The sequence below is a fragment of the Tripterygium wilfordii genome, chromosome 22, assembly GCF_013401445.1.
Source record: "Tripterygium wilfordii isolate XIE 37 chromosome 22, ASM1340144v1, whole genome shotgun sequence".
In the NCBI taxonomy this organism is placed as follows: Eukaryota; Viridiplantae; Streptophyta; class Magnoliopsida; order Celastrales; family Celastraceae; genus Tripterygium; species Tripterygium wilfordii.
Genome location: NC_052253.1, coordinates 4,460,229 through 4,479,618, shown reverse-complemented (window position 1 = coordinate 4,479,618; position 19,390 = coordinate 4,460,229). Strand labels below are relative to the sequence as shown.

At 36.7% G+C, this 19,390-nt stretch overlaps 1 protein-coding gene across 2 annotated transcripts; it reads left to right on the top strand.

The window, feature by feature from the left end:
• Nucleotides 1–1,848: 1,848 nt before the first annotated feature.
• On the top strand, nt 1,849–18,888 carry LOC119990345 (myosin-6-like). 2 transcript variants are annotated; one of them, XM_038836212.1, is made up of 39 exons: nt 1,849–2,189; nt 3,193–3,321; nt 3,581–3,724; nt 3,888–4,033; nt 4,113–4,269; nt 4,382–4,440; nt 4,528–4,687; nt 4,899–5,048; nt 5,136–5,272; nt 5,387–5,533; nt 5,656–5,757; nt 6,351–6,408; nt 6,508–6,609; nt 8,840–8,877; nt 9,039–9,165; nt 9,282–9,452; nt 9,542–9,673; nt 9,775–9,884; nt 9,966–10,026; nt 11,511–11,688; nt 11,804–12,009; nt 12,250–12,369; nt 12,879–12,977; nt 13,825–14,037; nt 14,174–14,313; nt 14,424–14,538; nt 14,619–14,663; nt 14,767–14,850; nt 14,962–15,132; nt 15,635–15,781; nt 15,880–16,071; nt 16,192–16,320; nt 16,432–16,502; nt 16,581–16,680; nt 16,829–16,885; nt 17,376–17,432; nt 17,869–17,949; nt 18,054–18,136; nt 18,306–18,888. In XM_038836212.1, the coding sequence occupies exons 1-39, from the start codon at nt 2,187–2,189 to the stop codon at nt 18,418–18,420; spliced, it is 4,536 nt and encodes a 1,511-aa protein (XP_038692140.1). In that variant the 5' UTR covers nt 1,849–2,186; the 3' UTR covers nt 18,421–18,888. The 2 variants fall into 2 exon arrangements, with proteins under 2 accessions (XP_038692140.1, XP_038692141.1); XM_038836213.1 differs by lacking the exons at nt 1,849–2,189; nt 3,193–3,321 and having other exon boundaries at nt 3,599–3,724; nt 3,898–4,033.
• Nucleotides 18,889–19,390: the final 502 nt, after the last annotated feature.

The following is a 19,390-nucleotide window of genomic DNA, read 5'->3' as shown; positions in this document are numbered from 1 at the left end:
ATTAATAGAGTTTACAATATATTTGAAATGATTGAAAAATATAGGTATTATGAATATTTGAAGGTTCAAATCATGAAATGCTATCAAAATACTACCTCCAAGTAGCATTTCAAATACTAAAAAAAATGGGAAGTTTAGTAGAAAGTAATATATTTGTTACAAACTATCATATCTATTACTTGAAATGTTATATCAAACGGAGCCTTTGAATTTTGACATGTGAAGCAAAGAATCCAACAAAACTCATGCCGCGCGTGGCAACATTAGAAAGTACTCCTTGAACACGTGTATCATCTACACGGCTGCTCATGACACGTTGGAATTATGAGTTTTTTAGTTAATTTTTTAATGCTCCTATATATCCTCCGTGACTCCGTCCGTTGTTTTCCAATTACAAATGCCGACCCAATCTCCCATCCCAAATAAAATAATTATTACGGAAAAAATAAAATAAAATCCCTTAAATGCCCACCAGATAAATTATTTTTTTACACCAATGCCTTAAATGCTCACCAGGTAAATTATTTTTTACACCAAGAAGGCAACAAATAGTCAAATAGATAGACCACTCAAGTGCATAAATGTGGGTAAATTAACGGATTTGTCGAGTTGATTCTTTGTATTTTATGTAAACCTATGAGTCTTAGATTTAAATTCTCTCGTCAACACTTTGAGATTACACTCCTTAATAAAATGTCAATGATTTAGTCTAGGGAAGTTTCGAAAATGCGGCATATAGGTTTGAAAGTTTACTCCACTTGGACGAGTCCAAAACCCTCTCTTGGAGAGGTTCCCAACCCCGTATTTTTTAAAAAATAGAGTGTATAAATGTGGGTCCATGTCCATCACTTCTTGACATATATTGATGCCTTTAATGGCCATGATTGGAGGGCGGTTGTTTAGTATGTTAAGCTAAACCAGTTACATTTGTTAGCTTTGATTGGTAAGAGGATATGATTCTACAAAAAACATTGAATATGCATTGAAAATCTTTCCCAGTGTGATTTGGTGGATAAAACTATAACTTATCTCATCGGGTTAATTTATGGTTAAATTTCATATTTTTTAGGTAAAACTAAGAACTTTTTTTTTTTATTTAGGAATATTTTTTTTTCCAATACAAAATATTCCAAAATGGATTATCAATTTATCATATGAATCCATTAAAAACAAGTGTTTTTTTTTCCTTTCCTTTTCGCTTTTAATTTTTCAAAACTAGAGTTTTAAATGACTTAATTAATTTTCCTATATGTCATTATACAAGCAAGGTTAGACTAATTTATATGATATCGTTAAGATCATGAATTTGAACTTCCCTTATAATTTTTATTGGGTATTATTCGTAAAAAAACTATTTTTATAATTAGGATCAAACTTGATTCGTTCAACAATTTGATGAAAACTCGAACGAACTTTTTAACTAAACCCATTTGGTAGCAAATCATGAACGATCAAGTTCATTTATTAATGTCTCCATCATGTTCTCTTTTTACTAATTACAACAACAAACAATCACATATTAAATATAAAATGATATTTTACTTTTAAAGCAAATACCTTATAAAACTAAATATTATGTTCAATAGAATTTTAAAAATGACTAATTTATGTAAATGAGCTTTTTAGATATTTAATTATGACATAAAAGTAATTAAGGGAATGCTAGATCAGCGCCTAGGATTTTTGATTTTTGCAAAAACCCGGACAGCTTTCAAGTGGTGGACCCTACGCGACCGCGTCTGAGGTGGCCGCTGAAATTAGAAATTACAAGAATAAGACGAGGGTATTTTTGGTATACGACTCGTTTGATAAACGTTTTAGTTAAGAAAACCTTAATTACTACCGTTGCTTGCTATACTTTCCTTAGACCAAAATCCCATTAAGGTGGGGGGAGGGAAGAATCAGAGACGAAACTCAAAGGCATCGAAAAGGACCAGCAGTGCAGAAGAAGAAGAAGAAAGAGGGGCTTATTCTCTTCTCCGGATATTGAGCTTGTTGAAGGGTTTAAGCTTCTCTGTTTTTTTTTCTTGTCAAGATTGTTTCATTATTTTATTGTGGAGAAACCAATTGAAGGTTTGGTCCAGAAAGGAGGATAAGTTGAAAAAGGATTGAATGATCGTTGTTGAAGGCTCTGGAATTAGATCTCGGTGCAACCCAGTTGTCTGATCCGATCAATCTCAGTGAAGATGGTATTTATGGGGACCTTTTTTCTTCTTCTTATTGTTGATGATTTTATTGCTGCTCATTTAATTTGTGGGTTTTGTTAATTGGGTGCAATTCTTGTTATCTCATAGAGTTTTTTTTTCATTAGTTGTTGGGTGGCGGTGGCTGTTTTTGTTTGTCTGTGGACTGATCTGTGGTTTAAGTTGATGGCTTGGCTACTGCTAGTTGTTGTTGCTTTCGCTATGTGTTCCTTCACATCTTAGTTTGATCTCATTGCGCTTTGGTTCCTGGCGCTGTTTCCTTTAGTGTCATGCTACAGATTGTGAGTTAACCGTTAGTATAATTTGTATAATTTCAAGTCCTTGATTTACAATGTTGAGCAATGTGCCTTTTATAGACAACTCAGATTGATAATTTTGGACTTAAGGTGTCAATCCTAGTATTTAATAATAGCAATTAAGAATGAAAGTTGCACATTCTACGGTACCATCAGCTTTTGTTTTCATAATCTATTTTTGTGGAATTGTGCAATAACTTTCCAGATAGTATCAGCTCTACTCGTATCAAATAAAAGTTTGCCGTGGTCATTCATTTATGGTATAAACTTAAACTGGCACTTAAATACGATTTTTGCCATGTTTGGTTGTACTGGAGTCCCTTGGTTGGAAACACAAATCCTTATTCTAGCCAGCTTCACAATATCCACATTTTTTTCTGCTGATAAAATTTCAGATCTTTGGATTGAACATTTTAGAATCATAGTTGGATTCAGATGTTTATAATTTACATGTTTTGTCTTATTTGTCACGGATGATTTTTGCTGTTGATTACTTGATTCATGCTACTAAGCCCCCTTTATGCTATTGAAGTACTTTTTACCGGTTCATTGAGACAAAACTGGAGACAATTCATCCTTCTATGTCACACATTGTCATTTTTTGCCATACAACTTAATACTCATGCTTGGATATAATTAATGAGAAATGATGCAGTTGGAATGATGAGAGGTTGGTACTCCTGGTTTTGCAGGCTGCTGCTACCAGTCTAGTTGTCGGATCACGTGTTTGGATTGAAGATCCTGATGAAGCTTGGATCAATGGTGAAGTTGTGGAAGTCAACGGCGAAGAGATTAAGGTCCTCTGCACTTCAGGAAAGATGGTGAGGGTATTATCTGAACGTTATGAGATCTCCGTGCTCATCCATTTCGAGTCATTATTTAACGGCTTTCTACTACTTGTTGTTGCCATGTATTATTGGTTGAGTTTATTTATCAAGTTATATTCAAATTCTTAACTTTTCTTTTTCATTTGCATTGATTTTAATCAGAAAAAAATCTTTGCCTTTTTAAATCTAATTAAAAAGAGATATGGGATGGCTGAATATAGGTGCCCTTTTACTGGTTTTTGGGAAATTGCAGATTGTTGTTAAGGCTTCTCATGTCTATCCAGAAGATCCTGAAGCCCCACCTTGTGGAGTGGATGATATGACGAGACTGGCTTATTTGCATGAACCCGGAGTCTTACAGAATCTAAGAGCAAGATATGATTTAAATGAAATCTATGTAAGTTTGTTGTTGTTTTTTTTTGGATTCCGATTTGGGGAGTTAGTGTGATCTTGTCTTGAGGCATGGTTGTTTTAGATTTTAATCAATGTTGGCTACATTCTCTTTGTTGTGTTTCATTTTCCACATTTTGATGTCATGACATGAATACACTTAATGTCAGACTTACACAGGGAATATATTGATAGCGGTGAACCCTTTTATAAAGCTACCTCATCTTTATGATAGTCATATGATGGCACAATATAAAGGGGCAGCTTTTGGCGAGCTGAGTCCTCATCCATTTGCTGTTGCAGATGCCGCATACAGGTATGTTGTTGTTTATTCGATTCTAGCCTGTAGCTTATTTGATTTCTTTATGTGTTTACAAACTGGGCGATGGATACAGACTGATGATCAATGAAGGTGTAAGTCAGTCTATCTTAGTCAGTGGTGAAAGTGGTGCTGGTAAAACGGAAAGCACAAAATTACTCATGCGTTATCTTGCTTATATGGGAGGAAGAGCTGCTGCTGAGGGAAGGACCGTTGAGCAGAAAGTATTGGAGGTAACGTATATTCTGAATTAAGCTAGTACTGCAATCAGATTTCTAAATGCCAGAGATGTGATTGGAAATGGTCCTTGCATATGTGCTCTTGTGTCTTTCCTCTGTTCTGCAGTCCAATCCCGTTCTAGAAGCCTTTGGTAATGCAAAGACTGTTAGAAACAACAACTCAAGGTGGGAAGATCTCTCATTAAGGACTTTTTCCATGCATATTTTTGCAATGTTCTTGACATACTTTTTGTTTGTTTGTATTTTATACAGTCGTTTTGGCAAATTCGTGGAAATTCAATTTGACCAGAGGGGAAGAATTTCAGGAGCTGCTATCAGGACTTACTTGTTAGAAAGGTCGCGTGTTTGTCAGGTCTCTGATCCTGAGAGAAATTACCATTGTTTCTACATGCTCTGTGCTGCACCGGCTGAGGTAATAAATCTTTGATTGTTTCATTGATTGCTGTCAATTCATCAAAACCTTAGATTGTTCAATGAATGTCATCAATTCATCAAAACTTGGATAATTATATTTATGTGAGCCTTTTCCTTTTGCCATTCTGACACTGATGATTGCATACGAATTATCAACTGATTGTTTCATCACATTTAAAAGAATTTCTCCCTTTTGTTTTTATCGGCAGGATGTTCAGAGGTACAAGTTGGGAAACCCTAGAACATTTCACTATTTGAATCAATCAAATTGCTATGAGTTAGATGGGGTTGACGAGTCCAAGGAATACATTGCAACAAGGAGGGCAATGGAAGTTGTTGGAATAAATTCTGACGAACAGGTATTCTTTTAGGGAGTTGTCTAAGGTGGAAATGAACTCATTAAGTTCCATTTAAAATTTCATGTTCCTTTTCTTTCCTCTTATCAGGATGCCATATTTCGAGTCGTCGCCGCTATCCTTCATCTTGGAAATATTGAATTTGCAAAAGGGAAGGAAATTGACTCGTCCATTCCTAAAGATGAAAAATCTTGGTTCCATCTGAGAACTGCTGCTGAGATATTAATGTAAATGAACAATATCTATGACCAGTATTCACACTGATAGACACTTCTCCAAAGTACCTTTTATATTTGCTCTCAAGCAAAGAAAAATATTAATGAGTTGTAACTTTTATCTAGGTGTGATCCAAAGGCACTGGAAGATTCTCTATGCAAACGTGTAATTGTGACACGTGATGAGAAAATTACAAAGATGCTGGATCCGGATTCTGCAGCTCTCAGCAGAGATGCTTTGGCTAAAATTGTGTACTCTAGATTGTTTGATTGGTAAGCCTCCCCGCATTTTATCTAAAGATATGTTAGACCTTGTTACTGGCTCTTTATTAAATTGGAATGGTGATACTTCAATTAATAACATTGCATTGTGATTTGCCCTCTGGTTTCTACAGGCTCGTGGATAAGATTAATAGTTCCATTGGTCAAGACCCTGATTCAAAGTCGTTAATAGGCGTGCTGGATATTTATGGCTTTGAGAGTTTCAAGACAAACAGGTGCTTAGCCGGTATGCCTTTTGTTTTCATAATTGATCATCTCAAGGTTTCAAAAGGCATTTTGATGCTGGCCTTGTGACATCATGATTATACAAGGAATTAAAATTTTAGCATGTAGAGAAAGAAATGGATTCACAGGCCAAGTCATGATGATGAGAAAAAGAAATGAATTCACAGGCCAAGTCGTGGAATACATGAGAAAGAAAAGTACGGAAAATGGCTTCAATGTTACTATTTTGCAGTTCTAGTGTTAGTATCTTTATGATCCAAAGCCTCCTGTCAGCACTTAAGGTGCCCTAACTCAATATTTTATGGGAAAAGGGGGAAGGGGGGAGACGCAGGGGGACTGTTGGCCGTGGTAGTAGACTACAATGAGGGTTAGTGTATTAATTAGTCAGTCTCCCCCTTTTGTGTAACAGTCTGGAACATAACAGAACTCAAACCAGTAGAGAAGCTGCTAAACCTGGCTCTACTTTCTGCAAATCAATTACGCATGAGTTCATACTCTTGAATCAATTGTGAAATCGGATTATTATTTGGCACTTGGCATTTTAATTGTTTCATCTGATTTTTAATTCTTGATGATCTTGCAGCTTTGAGCAATTCTGCATCAATTTGACAAATGAGAAACTTCAGCAGCATTTCAATCAGGTTGGCTAAGGAAAGGCACTGCCATATCTTAAGCATGCTTGACGTATCCTCAATCTAATTTATTGCACATCTCCTGATGCATGATATTTGGTTGGACAGCATGTTTTCAAAATGGAGCAAGAAGAATATACCAAAGAAGAAATTGATTGGAGCTACATTGAGTTCGTTGATAATCAAGACATTTTAGATATGATCGAAAAGGTTTGTGGTCTCTACCTTCACATGCAGCTTTGCCTTTGATTTTCTTTATTTGTTTAACCAGTTGTAACATCTTTTGCATGTGATATAGATCTTACAAGCTTAATCTTCATGGCTGTGGATGATTATTTCCTGTACTTTGATTCTGCTCCAAGTATTATACTAAAAACCATTTTAATCGCAATATCAATGTTAACTTCGAGCTGAAGGATGTAATACCTGTTAGGAAACAACAATGGGAGGCAATACAAATAGCCTCAAGAAGGTTGTTGCAGGAGCACCAAAGCTTTAAGGTAGTAGAAATACTCTCAGTAATAACATTAACAGAAGATTCCCCTAGTCCACACTTGACTATCCTTGTAGGATACTGTTCGCTTTCCCAAGCCCAACCCATCACAGGGTTTCCAAGGCCTTTTAGGACCTTCCAGGGCCTTTCAGAGTTTCAGGGCTCACGGCTTTAAAATGCATCTTACTAGGTCTCGGGTAGAAGCAATTATTTTAAGTGTCTTAGTCTATGTAGCACGGATACGGACATGCGACACGGATACGACACGATACGGATACGTGGATACGTGATTTTTCAAAAAAGTAGGATACGGATACTTTGGGGACACGTAACTAATTTTATATATATATATATATACACTATGTTTCATTTCAATAAGATAGTCCTGTAGGAGTACACGTGTTAGACACACACAATAATGCTTTTAGAAAATGGTGAATTATCACCTATAACAACAGGTGGCAGAGTTATATAGCAGCTGCAACAAAGGCATTAGCAAAACCCTTTTTTCAATGTTTTTCAGTTTTTTGCCTGCTTTGAAGGTTCTCTGTGTCTCTGCTCTTGATGCAGAGAAGACAAAATGGAAAAGTGAAACAAGCGACAAAGCCATTATGGATTGGCAGAAGCCAGAGCTACAGAGACCCATAACCTGGTTAAGAACAACAACCTTTGTCGTTGATTTCTGTCTCTCTTTGGTCGTCGATCTCTGTCGACAGTAGTGGTTTGGTCTTCGTCGATGATCTGTGTCGACTGTTGTAGTTTTTCATCGATGTCGAAGACGAGAAGAGTGTAAAAGATGATGAAAGCTTGTCGTCTAATTGTTTTAAGTCTTAAGAAAAACAAATATCCTATAAACCCTAGGGCAAAACGATGTCGCAGCATGTCCAATACGTATCTGGTACGTGTCAATCACGTATCCGGATACGTATCGCAATTTTAAAAAATTAAAAAAACGTTGTGATTTATTAAATACGTATTTGAGACGTATTTATGACGTATCTCAACGTATCTGTATCCGATACGTATCGGACACAGATACTCCACCATCTCTGCCGTATCCATGCTTTATAGGTCTTAGTGATTCCTTCAAGGAATTTCTCCTATAAAGGAAGCGAATGGAGTCTCACTGCCAGAAGTAAACAACTCTTTCAATGAAACTTTGTTTATAAGAATAATGTATTTTATCCTATTACAAGGCTATCCTATATAGAGAATTAAAGTTTAATTCCTGACGGAAAAGAAAAAGGACATGGGATTTTCAGAATTAGTGAAGAATAGAGCTTCAGATTGGAATGAACGTCGAAGGAGAGTCCATGTGGTTTATTCTAACTAATTTCTCTTATGCATTAATGTAACCAACCCCTAATTGTATGGGGTGAGGCTTCGATGATGATGATGATGGAAAAGTAATCCTATGAATAAAAAGGCTTCTAACCCACACGGATATTGTAGAGGGTTATATTGTTAGTTGGTGTGTTTGGTTTTACTCACTTGTTTGTTACTTCTAGCTGGCATGTAGACGTATTATGTTACTCGTTTGCATTGGAAAAAAAAGTTTCTCGAAAAGGAAATAATGTGTTGTAGGTGTTTGATTTAGGTTCAAATATTGACAAACTTGGAAAGGAAAATAATTTATTCGTGGCATTAACAGCATATAAATCCATTTGGAATGAATGGCGAAGAAGACACCATTGCTTGGGTTCAAATTGATTTTGGATTCATGTGGCCGACTCCAGTTTATTGGGATAAAGACGATGATGATGATGAGTCTTGTATATAGTTGTTTATGTTTTGCCTTTATACATTTATCAACTTACTGAATCTTTGATGCCATCCTTTTACATTGCATTGAGAATTAATGATGCCATTATCGCCATTTATTTCTGGTGTTTAAAAATATTTATGTGCCTCCTTGTTGATTTATGTATGTTCTGTTTATGTTTTCAGAAACCTGGGGGCATCATTGCTCTTCTTGATGAAGCCTGGTAAGCCCTAGCATGGGAACAATACTGCTGACTATGTTTTATTCAAATTTATTTGCAATGGTTATCAATGATTTGCAAATGTTCCAGTTGTTATTATTATTATTATTATAAGTTGATTTGACGTTTCAGTGTTTTGATTTCTTGCGTATGTGGTTTTGTAGCATGTTTCCGAGATCGACACATGAGACATTTGCTCAAAAACTATACCAGACACTTAAAAACCATAAGCGCTTCAGCAAACCAAAATTAGCTCGTAGTGACTTCACAATTTGCCATTATGCTGGTGATGTGAGTATTCTTCTCTGTTTTATAATGCATACGCCATTGCATTTAAAAGTATTTTGGTAAAGAAGCAAAGATTTTTAAATTTTTTCAATAATTCGTGGAAAATGTGATGTCTTCAGGTCACTTATCAAACTGAACATTTCCTAGACAAGAACAAGGACTATGTTGTTGCTGAACATCAGGCACTCTTGGGTGCTTCCAAATGCTCATTTGTGGCGGGTTTGTTTCCACCTTTGGCTGAGGAATCCTCTAAATCATCGAAGTTCTCTTCAATAGGTTCTCGATTTAAGGTATGACTGTTTAAATGTTCATGTTAGCCAATCTACTGTCTCTCATCTGCTCCTTTGGCTTATGGTTTCCTATATTGTAATTTATACAGCAACAATTGCAAGCATTGCTTGAAACTCTCAATGCTACAGAGCCGCATTACATTCGTTGCGTAAAGCCCAATAATCTTCTGAAGCCAGCAATATTTGAGAAAAAAAATGTTCTACAGCAACTACGATGTGGGGTGAGATACGCAATGTCCATACATATTGCTGCCAAATACTCTTTGGTGTTTCTAGAAACTCCTATGATTAACCATTCTTTGCATCGTCTGTTTCTATTTAGGGAGTCATGGAGGCCATTAGGATTAGTTGTGCTGGATTTCCTACCAGAAAGCCATTTGATGAATTTGTAGACCGGTTTGGCCTCCTTGCACCTGAAGTTTTGGATGGGAGGTAATTTGATTCTTTTTTAGCTCAGCTATAAGGTTTTTTGTGAAACTGTCAGAATTGCTGACTGATATGACATTCAATTAGTTCCGATGAGGTCACTGCTTGTAAGAGGCTCCTGGGAAAAGTTGGACTTGAAGGCTATCAGGTAATTATTGGTGACCAAACTTTCTTCTCGGAATATGATTCTGTTGAGATTTGGTTCTCTTTTACTCAGTTTTGCAAACAGTAAATTTGTTTTTCTGTCGAACCATAGAGGGAAGTGAGAAACTAAGTTCATCATACATACCCTCGTATATAATTTTTCTTTTTATGGTGGCTTAAGGATGCTGTAAACAAAAATTTTCATATGCCTGATAGTAATAATGGCTCGGTTGATAATCAGATTGGATGTAACCTTAGTACTTTTCTTTTCTTAAAAAAAATTCTGCTTGAAGCAGTTCAACTGTTTCTTTGCAAAGTTCTGCGTGTGTACTGGCCTTTTCCGGTCATTCTGTTCTACTAAAAAAGTGAGCTATATGCTTCAAAGAAGGTAAAATGAGAAAATAAGATTGTGATTCTACCACTCGAGTAACGTAGGACCACCATGCATCTTTTCATATTACAAAGGTGGGTCTTCTCACCCATCAACCTCATTGTCTCTTGCGTATGATGATACAATGCAATTTTGGGTTCATGGGATTACTTTGTCACTAGAAATCCTGGGAAAGTGTTGATTATTCCTGTGCACAAAATTTCTTAGTGGCAATTGTGTAGTTTTTCTATGTGGGTTTCTACTACTAGCTTGCATAACTGCCACACCCCCACTCCAACTACACTGTTGAGGACACGTTAACTACATAATACTGGTGACTCAGTCCTGGGATATGCAAGTTTCACCTGTCACCAAGTAATGGGCAATGGCGATACAAATTCTCCCATATTTATAACAGGACGACAGATATGTGATGCAGCAGTTCACATCATGGTCCCAAAATAGTATTCTGATAATAAATATCCATAAACAAATTTAATATTTTCAGAATGTGGCGAACCCAATATTTCTGACAACAAGAAAAAGTTCAGAAAGAATAAACAAGTATAACTCTCGAGTCTCGACTTCTATAAAGTATCAGAAACCTAACGAGCTTTAACGACAAGCTCATCTATCAATCTAGTTGTTTTTACTGCCTAAGAAACATTAGGTTTGGTTGCTTCTATTAAAAGCCTAAACACTATTGATTTGTTTCATGGAGTCATTCTTTATTTGTTATTATTGTTTATTGGCTTTGGGGTTTAGGAGGCAAAATTTAGCTCCTAAAATTCTTTCCAGAGATTTGATCAGTGATGGGTTGTGATGGACATCTATTTTTTTTAGAACTTCCATGCACTAGGCTGTTGCAGTGGGCCAGTGGGCCTCGGGGGCATGCATAATGTATGCAGATCTTATACCCACATAATATGTGGAGCAACTGTTTCCAGGAATTGAACCTATGACCCATAGGTTGCACCCATGCAACTCTACCAGACTATCACTGTGCCACATGTTCGCCTGTCATTCCTTTAGCTATCATGAATTCTGACATTCCCTCAGCTCCTACGTCTTTTTTCTGGTTTGGGTAACTAATCTTACTGATCATATTGGTTTTGCAGATCGGCAAAACAAAGGTTTTTCTCAGGGCTGGTCAGATGGCAGAACTAGATACCCGCAGAAGTGAGGTCTTAGGAAGATCAGCGAGGATTATTCAGAGGAAAGTTCGCTCTTACTTGTCACGTAGAAGTTTTATCAAACTCCGTATATCAGCAGTACAAATGCAAGCTGTATGTCGAGGTAATCTATCTGTTATAGGCATCTTTGTGCATCTAGACCAAACAAATTTACCATACAAGTCGTAGTTACTGTGGCCATTACACATCAAATTTGAGTGTGGCTGTTCTTATTGTAGGACAACTTGCTAGGAAAATTTATGAGGGCATGCGAAGGGAAGTTGCCTGTCTCAGGATCCAGAGGACTCTGCGCATGTATCTGTCCAGGAAAGCTTATAAAGAATGTTGGTCCTCTGCTGTTTCGATTCAAACATGTATGCGTGGAATGGCTGCTCGCAATGAAATACGTTTCAGAAGGCAGACTAAAGCAGCTATTATGATTCAGGTAAAACTATCTGCATGAGTGAAATTGTTTGTCGTCTGCTTTTGTACCTTCGTAGTTCGTAATGCAGAAACCCTTTTGAAATGGCATTGTAACACTTATGCCTCCATATCTGGGGAGCGTTTTTTTAACATGTATTATGTCTTCCAACCTTTTCTGTTTGCTTAATTTTTTAATTTGAGGCATTTTCTTTATCATGGATGTAATCACAATAAATTTATGATGCTGGATGTCATGGTGCAGAGTCAATGTCGCAAGTACTTAGCTCGGTTACATTATTTGAAGTTGATGAAAGCCGCAATTGCAACTCAATGTGCATGGAGGGGAGTAGTTGCTCGTAAAGAGTTGCGAAAACTCAAGATGGTGACCTCTCTCTCTGTGTCTCTGTGTGTGTGTGTGCGCTCTCTGTGACTGTGAGCCTCACCGGTTGGCAAGTTGAATGACTGCCTTTCTGTTTATATGTTATTTTTCTTTTTCTTTCAGCTTATTTATATTTTAGTGTTGTGGGACAAAACTTGCATTTGCAATTCTTTCTTTTGTTGGACGTTCAGTTGCATCCACAGGAGATATATTTTAATAATGAAGTTGATCATATATTCCGTTAAAAACAAAGTTGATGTTATATGGGTGTTATAGTTCTTGGAGCCCTGGGATAAATATATTTTCGTATTATCAACTTTATGCATGTTCTGAAATTTTGATTTTTTTTTGGGAATCATGTAGTCCTTTTAAAGGTGATCCCAAACTTTTGGGATAAAAGCTTTGATGATGATGTAGTCCTTTTAAAGCAGTTAATCTTTTTCAATTGTTGCTTCCTGCAAAAATAAGAGGGTCTTTTAACTCTTTTCCTCTCCAACCATCTCAATTTTCAGGCTGCTAGGGAAACAGGAGCCCTTCAAGCTGCCAAAAATAAATTGGAAAAGCAAGTTGAAGAATTGACATGGAGATTACAGCTGGAGAAGCGCATGAGGGTAAATATTTAATAAACTACTTTCTTTGGTGGATGATGTGATTTTTATCTGAACTGAGAATCGGACAGTTCTCTCTGATGTCTGATCCATAGCCTTTATTTAATTGTTCTTCGCAATCGTTAAAAAGTTTTTGTTTGTTGAACTTGTCCATCAAACAATCATTTGTTTGGGAAGAATGTGGAGGGTGTTAGTACTTGTTAATTGAGCAACTTATTTTGGTAGGACTTTTTGATGCTGGCACCTCTATGCAAATATAGTCCTAATTTCAGAAACTATTGTCACCATTTCCAATAGGTTAGACCATTAATATCAGGACAACTTTTCATTCTTGACCACAGTATAAATTTCTGAAGTGCTAGAAGGTGTTTGTTATTCAACTGCTGGGTTAAAATGTATGCCATGCAACTTTATGGGATGATTGGAAAGTGTGGTTGGTATAAGCAAGTTTCAGAAAGTTGAAAATAATTTTTTTGTGACTGGACAACCTTTTCTTGTTACCTCGATTATTCTAATGGTATATTCCTTAGCTGCCCTTTTGCCATGGACTTTCAGAAAATTTGAACTTGGAATTTCTTGTTTATGGAGCTGTCCTTGAAATTTAATTGGTTGGTATTATATACAAATGTTTGGTGCCTTTGTACGTTACTCCGATGAGTACACACTCTAAGCAGCCTTTATTGAGGAGAATTTTTTCAGAAAATGGGCAAAAAAAACTGCGAACAGCACCCAGCTTCCTGAATACCTTCAACCACATGCACGCTATATCTTTTTTTGGTGAAGTTTCGTGTACATTGTCACTTCCTCTATTTTTGTTTTTGCTGATGTGTCTGTTCCTGTTTTTCTGTAGGCTGATCTGGAGGAGGCTAAAACCCAAGAAAATGCAAAATTGCAGTCTGCGTTGCACGAGATGCAGCTTGAATTCAAAGAAACTAAATCAATGCTCATGAAAGAACGTGAGGATGCCAAAAGAACTGCTGAGAAAACTCCGGTTATTCAGGAGGTTCGAGTTGCTGACAATGAATTGGTGGAGAAGCTTACAAGTGAAAATGAAAAACTCAAGGTAAGGAGGCTGATTGTCAATTATCTAAATTTTGCTCAGGGATATTGTCATTCGAAATTGGCAGAACTCATCTTAAGAGCAATCCTGTTAGTGTGTTTTCTTATAGATTTTTTCTTTCTTCCATTGTAAACTGCAGACGTTAGTGAGTTCGTTGGAAAATAAAATTGATGAAACAGAGAAAAAGTTTGAAGAGACTAGCAAAATCAGTGAAGAAAGGTTGAAACAAGCGTTGGAGGCAGAATCCAAGATAGTTCAGTTGAAGACTGCTATGCATAGGTTGTTTTTTAAGATGGATTTGAAACATTATTGGGATAATCTGTTTAACGTTTAATATGTTTGCTTTTACTCAATTGTGGTAATGTTTGCTTTTTTTGATCATTATCCAGGTTGGAAGAAAAGGTTTCTGACATGGAATCTGAGAACCAAATTCTTCGGCAACAAACTTTGTTGAATACACCTGTTAAAAAGATTGTCGAGTATCCCTCAACTCCAATGACTAAGGTGAAGATAAGGTGATAAGTTTTTAATGATCCTGCCATCACCCTCTTTGTTTTTCCCTCATTAATATTACTTTTTTGCAGAGCACGGAGAATGGTCACATTTTTAATGAAGACAACAATACACTTGTAATTTACTTTGTTCTTTAATATAAAAATATTTGTTTCTTTTGATCAATTAATGATATGCTCTACTTTCAATCTTCTGGTCATTGATAAGCTCTTTCTGCAGGAGCCACAAAGGGCAACACCAATGAAGAAGTTAGTCTCAGACTCTGATAGCAAGCTAATGAGATCCAATATTGAGCGTCAACATGTATGTTCTTACTTCTTACAAATTGGGATCTACTTTTTTTCCTGTTTTTCTTCTTTTGTTTATCAGGTCTGGGTTTAGTAATATGTAATTTTGTGTTCTATACTTTTACAGGAGAGTATTGATGCCCTTATCAATTGTGTATCGAAGAACATTGGGTACAGCCAGGGAAAGCCTATTGCAGCATTTACCATATACAGATGTCTTCTCAAGTGGAAATTGTTTGAAGCTGAGAGGACTAGCGTGTTTGATCGTCTTATTCAGATGATTGGTTCTGCAATTGAGGTAGTTAGTTAGACCACTACCTGTGGGAAAGAGTCAATTGTATATACTTCTTTAATACTTAAATTGTACAAGAATCGTTGGAAAATAGGCAGAATATTTGGCTCTACTTTTATTTGGCTTGTGTAAACAGGTCAGAACGGACTACCTTTGATAGTTTGAACTAATTTTTACATCATTAGTATGCTGCGCTTTTCTTTTTTACTAACTCAGAGTTCATTGCGACTTACCCCACTGTATGAGTTTTCATAAGTTCTAGCCATGGTGTGAGTCAGTGAGTGTGTATTTTGGCCCACGTTAACTTCTGCGTACATGTATTTTTTGTGTTTATAGCTTTATTTACTGTTGAATACCATCTGAAGGTCTTGTAGTGCTTCTATATGTACCTCTTGCCTGTTTGCCTTCAGTAAACCATTTCTTCTCGTGTGTTAATTAGCTTTTTCTAAGCCTGCACATTTTGTTTCAATTTTATCATTGTCATGTGATGGCTTTTTTCTTGATGCAGAATGAAGATGACAATGACCATATGGCTTATTGGTTATCCAATACATCAGCATTATTGTTTTTGCTCCAACGAAGTCTTAAGACAGCAGGTCCAAGCACACACCAAAAACCACCACCTGCTACATCCCTTTTTGGGAGGATGGCCATGGTATTGAATTTTCTGTCTCCTGTTTCGTTTTTAAGTTCATTATTTCGTTGAGTGAAGTTATATTAACATCTAATTCTATTATTCTTGGTCAATTCTAGGGTTTCCGATCTTCACCTTCATCTTCAAACTTAGCAGCAGCTACTGCCCTTGCAGTAGTACGCCAAGTGGAGGCTAAATACCCTGCTTTGCTTTTCAAGCAGCAGCTTGCAGCATATGTGGAGAAAATTTATGGAATTATTCGAGACAACTTGAAAAAGGAATTGGCATCTTTGATTTCCTTGTGTATACAGGTATATTGCACTTCTGTTCAGCTCATTGGAAGTGGCTTGTTCCATCCAGTCAGCTATTATGCTTTCCAACTTAAACCTCTAACTAAGTCTTGTCTTGTTAAATTTAATGATAAAATGTAGGCAGCGAGAACATCTAAAGGCAGTGTCCTAAGATCTGGACGGTCCTTTGGCAAAGATTCCCCATTGAATAACTGGCAGAACATCATTGATACCCTTAACACCCTCCTTTGTACATTGAAAGGAAATTTTGTAAGGAACCTTATTTCTCATTTCTCATTTCCGTTGGTTGAAAAAGTTTAAATGATGCTGTAGTTTATAAAATTGTATTGTACATAGATTCTTACAATTGTGGGGTTTCAGGTGCCTTCAATTCTTATCCAGAAGATCTATACTCAAACCTTTTCCTACATTAATGTACAACTATTCAATAGGTAAATTAGTTGTTTCACTCTGGCAAAATTGTTGTTTTATGCTGAAAATTTTAACAAGGTGATTTGTGGAATTTCTAGTCTTCTTTTGCGTCGTGAGTGTTGTACATTTAGCAACGGGGAATATGTGAAATCTGGGTTAGCAGAGTTAGAGCTATGGTGCTGCCAAGCTAAAGAGGAGGTAATTCTTTTGCCAAGACTAGTGGTAGTTTCCCTCACGCACTAATTTGATACGTAATTTTTGCCCTCATTATTTATGCTTCCCTACATAAAAACCTTTGGCCGCTTAGTTTCTTGTGTCTCATACGTTTGGGCACCTTGAATTGCAGTATGCAGGCTCATCTTGGGATGAACTTAAGCACATAAGACAGGCTGTTGGATTCTTGGTATGTTTATCTGGTTTAATTCAGTAACTATTCTTTTTTTTAATGGAATTCCTTTTGCAACTGTTCTGAAGTAATTCAAAGTTTTCATGCATCATGTTTAACATTTTGTGACATAAATTATTGTGATGTCAAGCTTACTGTCTCTTTTCCTAATGCGGTCTTTTGCTGGCAATTGATTAATCGTGCAAAAAGAAGGAATGTTCTAAATTTTTTTTTCCTTGTGTTAAATAACTAACCTATACTCTCTTTTTTCCTTCCTAATGCGGTCTTTTGCTGGCAATTGATTAATCGTGCAAAACGAAGGAACATGCTAATTTTTTTTTCCTTGTGTTAGATAACTAACCAATACTATATGTAGTTTATTCAAGTGATATTATATTCTTTAGTGGCATAACATTCTGTGTTCTTTCTGGTGCCTGAATACAAGTTATTTTGTCCGAATTTATAATTTTATTGGGTCTTGAGATTTTTTTTGTCCATTATGTTACAGGTAATACACCAGAAATACAGAATTTCCTATGATGAAATCACTAACGACCTATGCCCTGTAAGTCTCTCTCTCTCTCTCTCTCAGATTGCGCTTGTATGTGCATGCTCGCCCATGTGTTTCTGTGCTTGTGCATGCCCGAAAAGAGCATGGTGGGCCTAACCAGAGAAATGATCATCAAGCATACAATGGATTGCTATTTATGCAATAGATATTATAGATGTGCAACAGGGCTCATCTGCTTGAACTTTTGCAAGTGCCCACCCAAAGTTTCAGTCTCCTTTTTGGGAAAGTTGGGCAGTTTTGTGCCCCATGGTTTATTCCAATCATCAAACCTGCGCAATACTTTCCTTTACATTGGGCTGAAAATTTAGATTCCCTCCTGCATTCGGACAAGAAGGAAAATCTACGTTCACTCGTACAGAAACCCAAAGAAACATAAGCAGAGATGCATTCTCTCTATTTGCTGTCATAATAATGCTCTTTTTTATTTCAGATTCTGAGTGTTCAGCAGCTGTACAGAATATGTACACTATACTGGGATGACAACTACAACACTCGAAGTGTGTCCCCAGATGTAAGTCGAGTTATGGAAAAATGTTTCTGATTTGTAGTGGTAGAGATTTATTCCTGTGGTGAGAATATGATCTCCCTGATATTTTTGTGATGTTCTTGCTACAGGTAATGTCCAGCATGAGGATCCTTATGACAGAGGACTCCAACAACGCAGCCAGCAATTCCTTTTTGTTGGATGACAATTCGGGGTGAGTTTTTCCGTATTTGTTATCTGGAACTATGAAACATCTAATAGATGAGCATAAATAATTATGATTCATGCTTTCAAATGGCAATGAACCTTGTGAACTTCATTGTTTTAAATCTAGCTATTTGAGGAAATGTCCATATGCTTATACTAATACATTTCCAATGTAGTATTCCCTTCACGGTCGATGACCTTTCTAATACACTACAAGAGAAGGATTTCTTGGATGTCAAACCAGCAGAGGAACTTCTTGAGAATCCGGCCTTCCGATTTTTGCATGAGTGAGGCTAAGAGAGCTTGTGTGTGCTCCTCATTTTTTTTGGGAGACATGCTGCTCAACTTTCTGCACTATCCATTGTATATCAATTCCCCACTCGCCCCGTTTTGTTCAATTACGTATAGATTTTTTTTCCTTCTTTTAGTCCCATGCCCCTGTTGTGATATAATTCTTTAATTTCTTTTACATACAATATGCATGAAAGGTTGTAAAATTCGTTGTAGGTAAAAAGGGGGCAGGGATATATATATATATAGTTTGGTTAAGCATGAGGTCCCTATTTCTTTGGCAATTTGTTTTGGGTATGTTTTGTTCTTGGGCCATAATCGGGCCCAGCTTTTGTTTTGGGGGTTCAGTGGACTTTCATGGCGTTTGATTGTAATGTGGTGGTTGAGCCATTCCTCTCTGCCTATTTTTTATTGTACAAGTGACATACGTGTGAAGTATCCATAGTAATGAAATTCTTTTTTCTATAATTGGCTATCTTCTTGTGATCCAACTTTTTATTACATCTTACAACTTTCCTCATTTACATGTGCCGGTTTTTTATGTAAATCCCGGATACTTGGATTGTTTGTAAGGGACCATAAAAGACTGCAAGTTCTACTGCACCATTCTTGTTCAAATCCGTAGATCCATTTCAGCTGGACAATGGTCCATGGCTTGACAGTAAATAGATCGTCATTTTGCATGCAAAGAGAGTATTGACTGAGGTTTAAGAGTTGCACCTGATTGAGTTGTCTCTAGTCTCAACCTCCTGATGATACTTGGAGGTTGCAGACATGAGCCGTATGGCAAGTGTGGGCCCATTTTTAACCCCTATTTACCAAACCCATATTCACATTTCTCATCTGGCAAAATCTAGAAAGGCTGGATCAGGCTGGGGCATGTTGATTTGGAGGAGAGCTATTCAACATTTAGTGCTGCTAAGACAGAAAGTTAGCTAGAATTCAGAGGAACCTGGAAGAAAAGACACCC

What these genes read in the sequence shown, in the direction of transcription:
- LOC119990345 (XM_038836212.1), top strand. An exon ending in GTTAGAAACAACAACTCAAG is followed by an intron (nt 4,441 to 4,527) that starts GTGGGAAGATCT and finishes TATTTTATACAG; the next exon opens with TCGTTTTGGCAAATTCGTGG. An exon ending in TTTGCCATTATGCTGGTGAT is followed by an intron (nt 9,166 to 9,281) that starts GTGAGTATTCTT and finishes TGATGTCTTCAG; the next exon opens with GTCACTTATCAAACTGAACA.